Source organism: Rhipicephalus microplus, chromosome 4 (assembly GCF_043290135.1).
Source record: "Rhipicephalus microplus isolate Deutch F79 chromosome 4, USDA_Rmic, whole genome shotgun sequence".
Lineage (NCBI taxonomy): Eukaryota > Metazoa > Arthropoda > Arachnida > Ixodida > Ixodidae > Rhipicephalus > Rhipicephalus microplus.
In genome coordinates, this window is record NC_134703.1 from 22,989,478 (window position 1) to 23,006,386 (window position 16,909).

Genomic DNA, 16,909 nt, shown 5'->3' on the forward strand with positions numbered 1-16,909 from the left:
GCATGCCTTCATCGACGCCTCGTTCTACGAAAACGGGTCCCCGAGCCACGTCGTGTCGCTTGGCCGAAAGGCACTGGTTCGCCATGCACCCCGCGCTTCGAGCAGGACAATGGAGCGAAGGAGGTCGGCTCTTCCGAGCTGCACGAACAAATGCCTGCCTCCCCCCTCTATCTGTCGGGCGGTTTGAAGCATAGGGACCCACTCGACTGGCAAATACCACAAAACGCAAACGAAGCTTTCGTTGCGTTGATTGCCGTTTGGCAATTCGCGATTTTCCCGGTTGCTTTGCAGCCTTCGTTTTCCTTCTGTTTGTGCGGCGTCTTTTTCTTTTTGCACATTGCCCAGTGCTCACTTTTGAAAAGTCCGCTTGCAACATTTGCAGAGCAGAACTTCTTTCGCTTGTCTCTTCGGCTATAATGCCTATACAGTCGGGATTTTCCGTTAACTTGTGGACACCCTGACTTGCGGGAAGCTTGACTGACGGCTGAGCAATGCAAGCATCTTCCTCGGGGCTGCGCCGCTCGCACCTGGAAGAACTACTTGCCCCAACATTGCCCAGCTCGCAGTGCGCGTCAGCACCCGACTGTGCCCCACTCTCTGTACAGGGGTCCTCACCTACCGGGCCGGAGGTACTGCGAACTTCACATTTAGCTGCTATGGCGACGCACAAACAGGGCGGCTGTGCCAAGTTCATTACAGATGGCATTTCTGTATTAACAAGACTCTCCAGGCACAGCGCCTCGTCGCCATCACTGTGGCCTTCAGTGGCCTTTGTGGCCACAATGGGACTTTCAGCAGCTAACTCCTTAGATTCACTCGTGAACCCGATGTTCGCCTCATCAGTACTGCTATTTTGGCCGGCTCTCAGTGGTTTGGCACCTATGGGCTCTTTGCCCCTTTTGTGCCTTGCATCCCAGATCTCAAATATGCGCCGTCTATCTTCCATTTTCTGGCGCAGTAGCTGAACATGATCCTGATAAGACTGCTTGTTGAGGCCACGGTAGGTCACGCTACTGGGCGTTCCAGCGGCTAAGCTGGGACCCGACTGCGTGGCACACAGTCCCAAGCGCTCTTTTTCTCTCTGAATTCTAAGCCTTGAATTTTCTCGCTCCTGTTCCATCAAAAATTCCAGATGTTGCCTGTACCTAATGCGTTCGGCATCGCGCTCCTCTTTAAGTCTATTTCGTTCTTTTTCGACGAAATTATATAACTCCTTGCCTACAAAACCAAAGGCTTTGCCCTGTTCAATTAGCTTATCAAACTCCGTGTCGTCCATTGCTAAAAACTGTTGGCCACCAACAAAGCAATAAAAGGACGTCTAGCTACTGCACGCTCAGAGATACGTAAGTCTCCCAGACATCACCACGTGGTCGGTCAGTCCTGTCGCGCGGACGCCAGATAATGTCACGCACTTCGGGTGAGGCCCCGCCGATCCAACATCGACGTGCGGCAGACTCGCAGGCTTCCACTTTACGCTTCGGCCTGCGACGCCTGAAAGGCCTCGAAGTGGCACATTTCGAATTTATTTGCGGGTTGGTCGACCCGTGCGGGGTTGCACGTGTGGTGATGTGTGGGCCTGACCAACGCACTCATAGAGCTGACACAGAGTTTGATTACACATAAACAAGCATTTAATTAAAACAGGGGCAAAGGTAGGAGATTACAAAAAGTAACAAAGGAGGAAAACTGATACGCACGATAGAAACAACAGCTATATAACAAAATGTGCTAAAAACCCTAGAACAGATACAGGCTAAAGACAAATACGCGGAATGTTAAACTAATGACATGCATCAAAGGAGATACAAGGCAATAATTACAGAATGCTCATGGTGGCGCTTTCGAATTTCAACGTGCGACGCAGCGCACCCTACAAATATTTAAAAAAAAAGGCTGGTTAAAATAATTTAACAGTTTAAAAAAAGTCACAATAAAAAGTTCCATACGGACCAGGCCAGCTCTTGGTGCACGTAGGGGAGTTGACGGGTGCCGCTGAAGGTCTCGCCGGCTTGGTAGACGACGAGGGTGCCCGGAATTGCAGCCGTCTCAATACGTTGCGCGGGTCACTCCATGCTCGCCGCCTACGCGAGATTCGCGACACCGACGACCGCACTTGTTGCTGGCTGTACGTCAACTGCTCTTCCGATGCAGTTCAAACCTCTTCAGGGGCGTCCACGTGCTCCCATCTCATCTGGGAGTAATTCTCCTTGTTGAGACCACCGGTTCCCCTTCCGGTCAGGGGCAGGGAAGACGAGCCGGCGCCACGCTGGGTCGTTATAGTCGCCGGATGTCGTCTCCCAACACAAAAACGCCCTTCCTTGGAAGATGGGGCCCGCGGATGCTCCGAAAATTGGAGCCGTTTGTGACAAACATTGAATATGTTTCACCTACATTAGTCCTCACGCGTAGATTATCAGAAAGCGCACCGCACCGACTTATCTTTTTCCCCAAGTTGCCGTCCTTGTGAACATACTATTAGCTTCTACGCATCTGTTATGGTCCGACTTCAAATAAAAAAAGCACGATCATCACATTCGGTTGGCAGCACTTCAGATGAGAAGGGCTTCAACAGACTTATTCTGCTGCTATGCTGTTCTAAGGAAGCTTGGGCAATGCAGTGCTTGGCAAGAGTTAATGTTGTCAAGGTCGCGTTGCAAATCTATGAGAGAACTTTGCGACTGCAATTATGCTTCGGATAGCTATCGTAGGATTCTCACCTGGTCCTTGAAGAACCTCCAGACAGTGCTTCCTAGAGCACAGCCCACGTAGCCTTCGCTGGCTTCCGGATTATGCAAAAAGCGAACCTCCAGGGGCATTAATCCTTCGGTTCCCAAATCTAGGCTCTTCTGATGAACCAGTGCAGGCCACTCCCAGATGTCGATATGAGTGCCGTACTTTCCTAAGAATAAACGAAGTGTCAAACTCGTGTCAACAAGGCATTCAGATTAAGACAGGAAAAAAAAAACGTTTTGCAGTCAGAAGCACGCTCCCTTTGCAATCTCAATTCAAGGATGAGCTCACACATTCACAATTTTGGCATTGAATGTCATAAAATGAAGCGCTCACCATCCTCGACGTCTTGCAAGTCGAAGCCTTTCTTGAAGGCAGATGGGGCTCCCCATTGGCTGCTGACCATGACGTTGTGCCGAGGCTGGTACCAGAAGTCGTAGCCGAAGTCGGCGCACTGGCACGACTGCTCACACGCATTGCGAAGCGTGAGCGTGCTACCGTCCAGAATGAAAAAGCAGCCTGCAGAGGATGCAAACGATGCGGGCGGACAGCTCGGCGAGTTCGTAAAAATTCGTGAAAAGCAGCGCTTGTGTCAGGCCCACATATGCAGAAATAACAATGCAGGAAAATAGCTTCAGCTTACACGATCTTCACAAAAGCTGCATGTCACGCTTCATCGTGAAAACAACTAAGGCCACTGAAGTTATCAGGTCTAAGTACTACAGTGATCTCTACCATGACATTTGTTATACGGAACGATGACTAAACGGCACAACTTGCGAATTCAGTGTTGAAATATGCTTCATAACTGAGATGCGCAAAAAAAAAATTGCGTACCAAATGAAGACACCTAGACAAAGCACACTTTCCATGTGTCTTCCACAACCTGCGCACAACCTCGTGCGCTGTGTTCAGGTGTCTTCTTTTTGTACTTCAACTTTCCTCGAAAATCAGTTAAGATGAATTACCAACTTGCCCAGCAGGCCGTGCTTCTCAATTAAAATACACTCAAACAAATATGCGGTACGAGTGGACCTTGCCACACAAAGGGGGCAGTCATTCCAGCTATACCACTGAGGTTAAATAGTAATAATGGATAAACATTCCATCGAAAGCACGTTACTGAACGAGCAACGTTTCTTTATTTTTAATACTGTCTGGCTAGCTTGCCACTTGTGTGTTGAAACTCCTACTGTGAAGTTTGGCCTTCGTCGCCGTATGAGTTAGCCGTACAACATTACTCTTTCGCATCTTTCTCCAGACCTCGCAAAAACCGCTTACTGTGCGTTTGCTGACTCAATCCATAGTCACTCTAGTGCACACATCGATGGCTCCCCACAGAGACATGCACAATGGTAAACCTCAGCCAAATATACAGCTTAAATAGAAGGAATCCCGATCTTCACACTAGGGTGGCAGCCATCGGCAGGAATCCAGTCACGTGTACAAACAAACATACAAAGGGTATGACAAAAGGGTATAAAGTGGGCCATGCGACTATTTTCTATGGCAGCAAGTGCTATGAAAGAATATCTGAAGCCATCGATGGTCACGTAGGAGCAACACATACGCAGCAGTGTTGATTGATTGGATAAACTAACGCAACAAAAAATTTGAACGACGGAAACTGGAAATCAAGACAGACTTCACGCGCACGTCCTGTCTTCTTTCTGTGGTCCCTGTTTGATTGGGGTGATGGCTTCATTGCACGCATTAAACCAACTAACCCAAAAGTCTGTTCTCTTAAACTCTCTTGGGGAACTAAATAGCCTGATGAGAAGTGCTGTAGTAACTAGCACACCAATGGAGCATCGACACAATACTGACACTTCAATGACGTGGGACAGAAAAATCACGTCTTGAAGCTGTATACCCAGCCTTTCTTAACGTTGCGCGTACCTTTAGCGCTGCCGTCGGGTTTGCCCATTGTGCTGACCATGACGTTGCCATCGGCGAGGCAGTGGGGCGTGTGTGGTGTGGCCAGGCCAAGAGCGTGCATCTCTTCGGGTTGCACAACCTGCGCGAGAAGGTTCACTTACGAAGTCGTTTATCTTCTTTATCGCCCTTGTCTATCCCACTCTTTCTGGTTGTTGCGTCTACATTTTGCCGTACAACTTCTGCCTGCTAGCCTATCACTAAACTTTTGTGAAGACGAGGACAGTGACGTCCGGCATACGTAGCGAAGAATGCAAGGTCTACCGTGTTCTTGCAAAAATGAACATTAGATATAGACAAGACACCAGCACTTGTGTCGGTATCCTAACAGAGTGCATTGTATACCTCTCGTGCGTGCACAAACATTTATTATATACTCGTCGAGAATTCAAAGCTGCACGGAGGGCAGCAGTGGAAGATACGAAGAAAGCTAAAGGAAACCCAAGAAAGGGGCATAAAAGAGAAAACAGATTTTTCTCTCGCATGAGAAAAGTAGCCTTTCACTTTACCAAAAGCGAAACCCTTGTCACGAGAGGATGTCTGGCAAGGGAGAAAACGTGCAGCTGAAAAAAGTGGCGTAGAAGTGGCAATGCCGCTTTGAAGCGGCAGCTCGCCATGAAGTCACATTCTGATGGAGTCTACAGGGGCTCCACAAAGCTATGAACCCGTAAAAAACGAATTACATCGGTCTTTGAGAGGTGTACAAGCTGAACTATTGAAGTTAGACGAAATTTCTTTGATCAATTGTGGCCGCAGACATGAAAAAATATGAAGACGTAAATCTGACGGACATTGAAATTCACGGGCAGAAATTTCGGCACAAAACTTACACTCTCACCTTTCACTTTTTTTTTATTTCACAATAATATACCTATGGTAATACAATTACTCACAGTATGATTTCAATTAATACACCCGACTGAATTGATTTGTAACCAGGTTGAGCGCCGTTGGCAACCCTATAATAAAAAAAGAAAGAGCTCTGAAATATGGAGGGTTCGTTTTTCAGGCTAGCAGACGTACTCGGAGAAAGTAACAAAGGAGCCCATCCGACGGCTTCGCGGATAACCTAAACTATTGGAAAAGCGATCGACATGGGAAAGACTAATGGTAGCGCGGAAGTTGCATCGAGTCGCAGAACTCCCGGTCAAACCATGCTCCCGGTCAAACAATGCTCCGCGCTCACTGGCCGGAGCGCTTTGAAAAGATTCATGAGCAGTTCCCTCCTAAAGACCTTTACCACCTGTCTCCGTTTTTTTTTTTTTCAAAACGTTTTCTGAAACTCGCGAAAGGAAGTAGTAGCAGCAAGAAGAGAAATAAAAAATACGGCGAGAAATGGACGTCGTGCGTAGAAGTCGGGCGCCAAGCTATGCTCCCCCCACAGTGCCGTTGCACTCGAATACGGGCCTCGCATATTATTACGATATCGAAGCGGAATCCTTGCAGGCCTCACCAAACGTGTAAATGAACCGTTGGTGTCGGCATCAGCGACGTTAACCCGGGAGACGAAAAAAAAAAAAGCTCACGTGGTGCACGACCATAGAACGCCAAAATTTGTGACGACGTGGTCGCATGACATTTATAGTACATCCATCTATGACACGCTTCTCAGGTCCAAATGACACCGTCGCTTTAAAGGTGGGCCGATCAGGGAGGCAGTGCCAAGCGAGACGACATGCATAAGATCAGCTCGGACGAACTTGAGATAGAGCAAGCTGTAGAGGCAACCTGTAGAGTGCCTATAGGGCACCCCGGGTGGCCTAGACCCAGGATAATAAAGACTCCGAATCGGCAGGTCTACTTAAGCATGTCACGTAAGACGAGAACCGTTGCAACAAAAACAAGTCTGCGCGCAAGCCAGGCTTAATATCTAAATCAACCTCAAGTTTTGATAACTATCGAGTGACCCATGTATGCCGGTACACACCTTGAGAATAGTGGGCTTCCTGATGTTGTGGCTGAGGTCGACCACGTAGACGCGGTCGCTGTTCAGGCTAGGCAGGATGAGTCGGTTGCGCCTCTTGTTGGGCTTGCCGTAGCAGCTGCTGCACGTGTTCCAGTTCATGTGGTGAAGCTCGTCTCCCTTGTACGGCATCGGCAGTCGGTATGTCACCTTCGCAAGAGAGGTGGAGAAAAAAAAAGCTGCCCGGTGAGCTTTCTCGAAGACAGGAGGTGAAGAATGGTGCAACATGGAACACTATACTCTAGTAAAAAGCGACCACTCGAGCCATTTCACGGTCGAGCAAGCGAGGGTGTGCACACCCACCAGGTGGCGAAACAAAGCGCGTTTCATCCTAATAGTTAGCATATATAAAAGTCGTGTACGGAGGGCCACTAAAACGAAGTGTCCTGCAAAGGAAAGATTTTACTTTTGTGTAAAGTCTTGCATGTCGGCCCTACATCGTGTCCTGCAGTTGTCGTGCAATGTCCAAACACAAAATGTAGTGAACAGAAAGTTCTTTTTACTGTTGTTTTCCACCATGGGTACAACACATTCATACGGTTTAGATTCACGCGTAGTCACATTCATCAAGCGTGGGTGTGTAACCAAGTAGTAAAGACGCTCGCATTCGGGGCATGAGGAGTTGGGTTCAGGTCCCAGCCCCGGCAAGTGAATCTTGTTTCGTTCATCTATTTCTCAATGGTGATTATTTTATCAAATCACTGAAGACATTGATTGGTCAGACCAGCCGCTCGTGGTATATCGACAGCAAGGGAGTAGCTCGGCCGCTGAGCCATGCGTATGTGTCCACTGCTTACATAGGTACACGATTCGATGATGGCTTTGCAGGAAGGTTAACCACGATGAACCAGTTGACTATCCTGAACTGGGAAAATAAGGAGGAGGGAGAACAAGAACAAGAGAGAAAGCAGGGAGGTTAGCCAGGCACATGCCCGGTTTGCTACCCTACGCTGGGGTAATAGGAAGGGAGAATATAAAAACGAGAGAGAGGAACGAAAAGAAAGAGACAAAAAAAGGATTGTCAGTCAATGGGCTGACGCGTATGCAGCGGTGGCACCTACACAAAAGTTACAGGCGTTCACATACGCCTTTAGTCCTCAAAAAGCGCAAGACGACTGACTACCTTTTGAGCCGACAAAAGACTAGGACGGTGCTCCAGTAGCATCTCAATAGAGACTGGCCTATTGTCCAATTGTGGCAATGCGTCAGAAAGCTTCCGTCTTTCAGAGGCAAATCGAGGGCAACGGCATAGATGGTTAGTTCACAAATGAGTAGGGGGGGGGGGGGGGGGAAGATCGCGCATTGAACAAATAAATGCACACATAGAAGTGGTCACGGTCAAGCAATTAAAAGCACCTGCGATTGCCCGGGTGCGGAGGTTGCCATAAGATTGGTAAATGTATAAACTAGGCGCACCGTCTGTGCCCAATTTATGCATGTACCGATGGTTAAAAGTTATTTACAATACCTAGAAGCAGCAGCACTTCGTGTACAGTCAATGTTCACGATTAATCTGTGTTTACTGTTTATTTCGTATTCAATGAGTGCACTGTTGTCTTATTGATTTGTGGGGTTTAACGTCCCAAAACCACCATATGAGTATGAGAGACGCCGTAGAGGAGGGCTCCGGAAATTTCGAGCACCTGGGGTTCTTTACCGTGCACCCAAATCTGAGCACACGGGCCTACAACATTTCCGCCTCCATCGGAAATGCAGCCGCCGCAGCCGGGATACGAACCCGCGACCTGCGGGGTGCATCGTTGAGAAGATTAAGCAGCAAGTTTAACCATGGGAAGGCATTTCAACCACCAGCCTCCACTGCAGAAGCGCGTTAGCTGGGACAGAGTTAGCTGGGAGGTTTACATGAAGGTAAAGAAGGAACAGGTGCCAGTTTGAGCTGAGCTTCACTTAGAAAAGCACGAATGTATGCAAAAAAAAAATTGTCCACAGAGTGCATGGACTTTTATTGCATTGTCAGCATGCGTGGCTGTACTCTGGTTTCTGGCTCTAGTTGACTTTTTAAAACAAAACAGCCAAATGGCAGGTGAACTAGAATAAGCTGCACAAATGTGGAAACTGTCGTAAGTATCGCTGAGTTATGAAAGCATGACTGAAATATATCGAGCAATAGCACGAAGGATGTGCCACAACTCTGTTAAGATGGTGTTTCATCTGCATGGACTTCGGGCATGCACTGCATGGGCTATAAGTTTTTTTTTTTTTTTTTGCTGGAAGGCTCGCTCAAAGCCTACGCTTGTTTATTTTTTTATCTCTCTGTTCACCTGTATATTTGCTTTTGCCCAGATTTTGCGATGGCGCTTCTAATGGAACAGATAGAAAATAACACACTTGCGCCATTGGCATTGCGGTCTTTGACTGCCCTGGTGCCATGCTGGTGGTTCTGCTTCATTTATCTGGAAACATACGAAAACTGCCCCTTTCAGTTGTGAAGGTCACCGCAGTACAGTGGCTGTGGTGACTCAGACTTTCTCGAGTTTACTTGCAAAAATAGCATCGTACGTCGGTGCACTCGCGATTCGCCACGATGAATTCGGGCACCTCCGGTAGGCCATTGTACATCCCACAACCAGATAAATGTCATTCGATAATTCGGCTTTGCCACGTGCCATCGCACTTCGAAATAGTCTTCCTGGTGAAATTGTTTGATAAGAGCACCTGCGAAATTCCGTGAGCATTTGCAAGTTCATATGTTCACAAAAAACTTATCTTCGTACAATATAAGGCAAAATAACAAATGCTTCATTATATTTGTACAAATTTTTTTCTGTCAATGTAGTTTTCTTTACGGTTCATTGATAGTGATTTTTCTGTAGCCCCCCCTCACCCCCACCCCCTACTCAAGGCTCTTCTGGGCCTGTAGGGTAACATGAATAAAATCACTTTCATTTAGGTATATCACTGCTGGTTATCAACATACCTGTCAGAAACTGCAATCTAAAAGGTTCTACAAAAATCGTGTCGAAGGTTTCGCTACAGAAAGTAAAAAGTCACAGAAACCGCTTCATATACAGAACAGTGCCCAACGCATCATGGGGCCCGTCCCCTCAGGCACTAAATAAAGCAGCAGCTCTGCGAAATCTAATTTCCGTATGGCTTGTGCTACAGCTGCTCTTTTTTTTTTTCCTTTTGCCAAGACGAGGAGTTCATTTAAGCACGCACGTTCAGAAACTCGAAGCCCGAACAAACCGCCGACAAATTGCGTCGGCGCGCAAAGCGGGGGTTTTGCGGCCTAATACCGCGGCGGCAGATAAACTGGTAACCAGCCTGTTTGCCCATATCCTGTTAAGTAGTGTACGGGCCTACTGGAGCCGCGAGATTCAATTACGTTTATTTTGTTTTATCTCTGACGAGAGTGACAAGAAACAAACAAACCTGGACGTGTGTATGACCGCTTGAAACTTTTAGACACCCATTTGACAGCTAAAAGCTATGAATTACGTCATTTAATGAAACACAGATGAATAACTAGCCGTTCAAGGCTATATATGAGTCAGCCTATGTGCTCCTTGAAATTATTTTGCAGTTAGTGTATTAAAAAATCAAGAACCTAAACAGTTTTATGGTAGTCTAGCTGTCCAGAAAAGTTGTTACGCTAGAAACAGTGTGACCTAGGACAGGTGAGCAAATGAGAAACTTTTCCTTCAGAGGGAATGCATGTTAAGAATTTTTACAACAGATTTTTTCAACCTTACCGGGCATTTGTACAGTAATCAAGAACACGAATTGCGAAAAACACCTCGTGCAGTACAAATACTTGGAACTGTTTGTGATGGAAGTGACGCTACGTGCTTAATCACAAAACAGTGGAAGCACTACCAACGATCGCTAATGAAAGATTTACGTATTACTTGATACAAAACTGAATGAAATAACCAGGTAAGCAAGCCAGGGAAAGAACAGGGTACGTATGTGGTCTCTCGAGTGTAATGTACTGATTCTCACTTAAACTGAAAGAAAGTAAAGTGACTTATACTGGCTTATTTGTCTGGTGGTTTTGTTAGGTTATAATGGAGAAAATGAACGCCCGACAAAATTCCATACATTCGTACACTTAGGGGCAAATGAGAGATGACACTCATTACCCAATTTTGGCTCCAGTAACTTCGATGCCTATAAGGGCGTATTTCTTTGGCATTACATTAACCATAGGTTATCAAACTCGGGTTCATTCACACTAAAATAGAGCCACGAGGCCGAGTGCGACCTCACCAATGATGGCTACTATCACGGTACTAGTCAAGCAGAACATTAAGGAGTCGCGATGCGAAACGTTTGTTACATGACCAGGAACTGCGTCGGGTTTCTGTCTAGCCTCGTTTGGGGCTTAAATAAATCTGAAGCGGTAGACAACGCAATCCTATTAGTTTGATCTAAGGCTGCATTCTTGCAAGAACCGACAATAGGCACTAACCAACAGGTTGTGGATGCTGGTAGCATGGAGTGAACATGGCAGGTGAATTGCGTCAAATAACTATTGACAACTTACACACAGCTGAGTTGTGTGCAAGTGTGGAGAGACGTTGACTACGACACTACGGCATCTCCTATGATCACGTGATCTGATGATTGAGTGATGAAGCATTTTTAGAGGTGTTGCTGTTATAACAGCACAGCCAGGATTACAAATTAAGCCAGAACACGATGTCATTCATATGTAACCAACATTCACTAGGTCGCCAACATTGGTTCCCGTAATGCGCCATTCTGAAGTTTGGTCAAGCCTATATAGGTTTAATCAAACCCACACTTTCTGGTATATGTCCAACTGTCTTTCGATACACTGCTCTGGCTCAAACTGACTTTGCAAAAGTCCGGCGAGTGGTGGTCGACGCAGACGACCGCCAGGTAGTCGGGCCTCTCCTTGGAAGGCACGATGCAGGGCACGTAGACGATCTTCTCGCGGCGGCCCTTGCAGGCGGCCTCCAAAGGAGAGCTGTAGCCCACGGGGCACTCTTCCTCGCAACAACCTGCACAGAATTACATAATTGAATTTAAGTTTATTGAAGAAGAAGAGAGAGAGAGAAACGAGAAAAAAGGAAGACAGGGAGGTTAACCAGATGCTAGTATCCGGTATGTTACCCTACACTAGAGTTGGGGAAGAGAAGGTTGAAAGAGAGAGAGAGTTAAAAAACTAAATAAAAGCGAAACGTGGACACACATGCGCACACAAAATCAGTTCACTCAGAGGCGTTCCGATAGGCCAGTAGTGACATAAAAATGTTTACACATTACGATAGTGTCGAAAATGAATCTGAATCCCTAGCCGAAGACTAGTCGTGAAAGGTTAAAAATTTGAAAAAAAAAATAATCCTGAAAAACGACGTCATTTACAAACAAAAAAGTGTATAATTAAATATTTTACTTAGGTTACAACACATTCAAAACTGATTATAACATTACTTATATACAGAGCTTGGCGAATGATCATAGATACAGGCAGAAAAACAAAAGAGGAAACATGTGTAAAACGGTGTTCAAGAAGAGTTATCAAACTCGAAAGCGATGAATGAACATGAAAAAAATGACATTAGAATACTATGAAAAGTAATCGTGACACACGTATCTGGAGAGCATAACATTTCTGTGTAGAAACAAAAGATAAATTGTGATGCAGATATACTTATAATAAATGTAAATGAGCGGATACATATTCCAATTCACCAGTTCGTAATGACCTGACAAACATTTCAGTACCTGGGATGATTCGCGCTAGAGGAAAAGGCTAAATGAGCATTTAATTTCGATAAGCTCCAGGTCATCTACCATGGTCATGATCTCTGTATATGACCCTGCATTTGAACTGTAGATTTAGAGTTTTAGATGAATCGTGAATTTGAAGTAGCTCAACGTTATTTGCGAGATCGCCCTAATATCCACAATCTGTGGCACTGCGTGAGTCTTTCGAGTAATGAGAATTACTGAATGACAAATTACTTTTTGAGAAACCCGTACGGGGGTGAAAGGCTCGTGGAAGGCGAGATTTGCCATTTTGTCGTTCACTTGAGAAGCTGCAAGAAAATATACAAGAACCTTTGAGAAAGAGCTCCCAAATTGACGGAAAACTAGTCCCGGCTCGGTGTTTTAATCCAGAACGAGCGCTTTCGCGTAGAGGTATACTGCCACCAATCGGCTTCACGAGTACATAGCTGAACAGAGGGTAGTGCGAATTAATAACCGACTGAACGCGGGGTGGTATCGTAGGCATAACGTCGTCAACCTGAAGCAAGAATACATTCGAAGCAGTTGTAGACCAAGGAAAATTCGCCTGCAACAACCCCATCATGACCCCCGCCACTAAATTGCCTTGCTCATTGCGACACGCCGAAGATGAAAGTGGAGCGGAGTGCTCAACAGTGGGATTTATGACACATCGTAAATTCCTCCAAAGCAATTTGCACCATTAAGGCAATCAGCCGTCTAACCAATCAAACCTTTCATCACCATAAAGTTTTTACTAAACGAATTCGATTTGTCGTGCAGGCAGTGACAGGAGCGCCAACCAATCGGAGAAATGCAACTGGCGAAATCGTTAAACACCCTGTATAATTAAGCATTACTTGGCCACGCGGCACCCGACCCAAACGATGCCGAAATAAAGATGTTAACTGGAAATAGAAGCAAGAACGTGCAGTTACCTGGCGCGAAGTGGAGATGTTATAGTTGCGAGACGGAACTATTCGCAATTAAGTTGAACATTAACGTTAGCCTCGCGTTACTCTTGTAAATTGCGTATGACATCTCGAATACATTAACAATTTAGTTTATTCAGCTGAAAATTAAGTCAGTCGGTAAGAACAAGGCGCAGATTCTTTGACAACCGCAATAAAAAAATAGTATTGATGTTTCGAAGCACGGCAAGCATATATATTCAAATAAACACGCCTGTGAGCAGCCATATGCCGTATGATTTTTTTTTCAGTATTTTTTGTCGGTATTGCCATGGACGTTTCGATAACCAATGAAGGAACTATGAAGTAACGTTATCATACAACTAGTCCTGTTGCAAACTACTTGAACGTAGAAAAGCAACGAGACACAAATGGAAGTCATTGGCAAACACCTATTATTCACCAGACACCCATTGCTTCTAGCACCCCCATAGACAACACTTAAGTTATCGATAGCGTGACAGAGCAAAATACGGGGGAGAAACACAGGGCCCTATCTAGCTGCTGACTGCGAAATTTGTACGCTCGTGTCAAAGCACATGACAATTGGCCTTTTTGCTAACGCAGCTAGTGATAAATAATGCTCCACGTTAGACATCGTGACCAAGCTAAGCTTGCAATATACTGTTTGCACCCTTTGTTTCAAGCACGAGCAATGAGTCAACCCGTCTTTGTCCCTATTCACGGTTTGTTGCTCACAAGCACGTCAAACCGACTTGACCGTTGCTCGCCGAAAAAAAGCAAGCCAGACACTTTCGTGTTTACCTTGCAATCTTTTCAGCTATCTTGAAAACAGCTATTTCATTCTTCGAAGTAATGGTATCACGAGGCTGGTAGTTATTTCTGTAGACATGAGATGAACATTATCTCTCCTTGACTGGCAGACAAGGCTTCCAGCAAAGCAAAAATATGTTCGAATTAACGGTGAACATAATGCCACGCGCATTTTTTTGTATTCTTACGCAACCTGGCCATTAGGCATGTTTTAACCACGATGTGTAATCAGTGTGGTACAAGCTGCACCGCGATGTTTGGGAAATGTCACGATCGCTTTGAGAAGTAAAGTCCATTTTCAGTGTAACATGACGTCATGCGATATCGATGGATGGTACAATCGGACGTGTATGAAAGCCGACGCGCACTGGTGGAGAGTTCAACGCGGGGAGTCGATTTTGACTTTCAGAATTCCTCTCTCTCTCTGACATATAATTAGAGAACTTAATTGAACTTTAGATCTCTTAGGTGCCGGTACCAAAATATCAGATATAGTTATGGTGATACCAAACGGGAGAGACCAGATTTGCCTAGCTTCGTCATTGCCATGGTTTGCTTTGTTACAACATGAACCAGGCAAAACAGAGTGGATTAATACTGGCAAATGAAGCCTTAGTGGCGATTGGGAATTCAATTTAAGACCACCAGAAATAATTTTCATATGTCGGGAAATGCTATTTTCTACCACCAACTGCAAAGATGGGATTACGAATTTTTCAGCCGAAGGTTTCGTATTAAAGTTCGTCTTTGGTGAGTGAAATGGTAGTAAACCATTTGCTTATAAATTAATAAAAAACTTGCTCTGATTTCTCGGCCTTTTCATAGACAAGGATGTCGAATAGCAACCATTTGTAGAGAACCAGGAAACTACGGTCTTTGTATTGAGCAAATCTGTGCGAAAACCCTCGTTGACCGACTGTCGGAGACTCCTAGTAATCGAGGATGCATTTTTGTTTTGGGAAAAGTAGTCATTACACAGTTGAAGCCTAGTCATTGCGCAAGAGGCGACTACAGTTCAACAGAACATATTACACATGCTGAAATACGATTGAAGGACATTTGAGGGGCGAAGCTCCTTATGGCGTGGCTTGTGCGTCCCTCGTTGTAGTGCGTAACCACCGGTGGCACATACCCGAAAGAGCGGTCCTTGCAATGTCCGCTGGATGGCGGCACTTGCATATGATGAATACATGATGAAAAGATGCGAGATGGTTGTACTTGGAGTGTCTGCTAGATAGACGGATGGACAGAGACGAACGGACGGACCGACGAACGCTTAGCACCACCAATCCTTATTCGCTCTGTGGATATGCTGCGATTTTTTGAACCGAATCTTTGGCTTGTCCCTGGCCCACGATCTAAATTATTAAAAGACTAGTATGTAACTCCGAGGTCAAAAAACTGAAAGAAAACATGCGCACTTCTGATCATTATGCCACAAGAATGTTGCAAATACGTGCTATATTATTAAGGAACTTACAGGGGTCAGCATATCGGTTTCAGCTGGCTTCAAATTTTCGTGCGGCCTCACCACAGTTCTCTTTCACAAGGAGAGGAAAGCGTAGCCCATTGTCGTGACTGGTTGAGATCAATCGACTAACTGCGTGCTACGGCAAGTCACCGATTGGAGGCATTGCGTCACTGCGCGTGAAAGGAGGACTGGTCAGGTGTAGGAACGGAACGCGGGAATTGTTTCTCGAAATCGAGGCTCTCCGCGGCGCGCAGAGCTGTAATATTCAGAAAACGTGATCGATGTGGTCTACTCTAATTTTTGCCGACCTTCTTTGGGAAGGGGGAAGGTCGATGCGAAAAAAGTCGGAGCCTGTTGACTGGCCCTTAAAGCTTGAAAAGAATAATTCCGCAGATCCCACATACCTTGCGAATCAAGTCTTGGCGATCGGAGCATGCGCATGGAAAGTGAATGCGTTTTATTTTTCATTGAGTAGCATGCTAGGAAGTGGCGCTAAATATATGTAAAAACCCGCGCGCACACATACGTTAAACAGACGAACAGGTTTTATATTATCATTGTAATTGCGTAGTGATGCCAACAGCAACATGGATTTTAGCAGTGACTTGTACCTAGCCACTCGTGGCCAGGCTCTTCATGATCGCTTCAAAGATCACCCTAACATTGTGCGTGTACAGATTTGTGGACGATTTTTTATTTTAAAGAATGACTCGTGTAGTTTCAAGTCGCAACCACATTCATGGAGACCCTGTCTCCATCGGTGTTGATGCGGTGTCCAATGGTAATTTCAATAGGTTTTATATTTTGGAATCTACTTTTCATCAGAGAAAGTTTGCTGGAGTTGCGAGCCAAGAAGCAACAAGCCCGTCTTGCCATTTTCTTCGGCTCAGTCAAAGCTCGTTAAATGCGCCATTGTACAATTCTGTTTTAATAACGAGTCCCTTATGAAGTCCTATAACACACAAGGTTGACGGCGCTTTTTTGAACCAAGCCAAGCACTTGGCTAAGTCAGATTACCCAGTATGTGTGCGGAGCTCGGTCGCAGAGACTGAGCAGAAAGCTAAAATACCCATCTAAAGGCAATAGTGGTCATACAGGGAAAAAAAGTGGCCGTTGTGCCATACATGCATGGCGTTTCTCACAATCTCAGAAAGATCGTGGAAAATTCAAGGATCGACGTTATCTCTTCAGCTCCCGAACGTCTACAAAAGCTATGTCAACGCGTTAATTCAGTATGACGATAGTTATAGCACGAGAACAGAACGACGACAAAGGAACAAGAAGCAGACGAGCGCTCGTCTCCTTGTCCCTTTGTCGTCGTTCTGTTCTCGCGCTCTAACTATTGCC

At 45.7% G+C, this 16,909-nt stretch overlaps 1 protein-coding gene across 1 annotated transcript in view; it reads right to left on the reverse strand.

Annotated features, from left to right (window-relative positions):
• The window catches only part of LOC119171725 (methanethiol oxidase-like), a 41,539-nt gene that overhangs the window by 18,683 nt on the left and 5,947 nt on the right, over positions 1-16,909 (reverse strand). The window contains exons 2-6 of the mRNA XM_037422540.2: positions 11,450-11,616; positions 6,593-6,778; positions 4,630-4,747; positions 3,067-3,249; positions 2,718-2,899 (exon numbers count right to left, since the gene is read on the reverse strand). Coding sequence (XP_037278437.2) covers positions 2,718-2,899; positions 3,067-3,249; positions 4,630-4,747; positions 6,593-6,778; positions 11,450-11,616 — 836 coding nt within the window. The remainder of the gene's footprint in view (positions 1-2,717; positions 2,900-3,066; positions 3,250-4,629; positions 4,748-6,592; positions 6,779-11,449; positions 11,617-16,909) is intronic.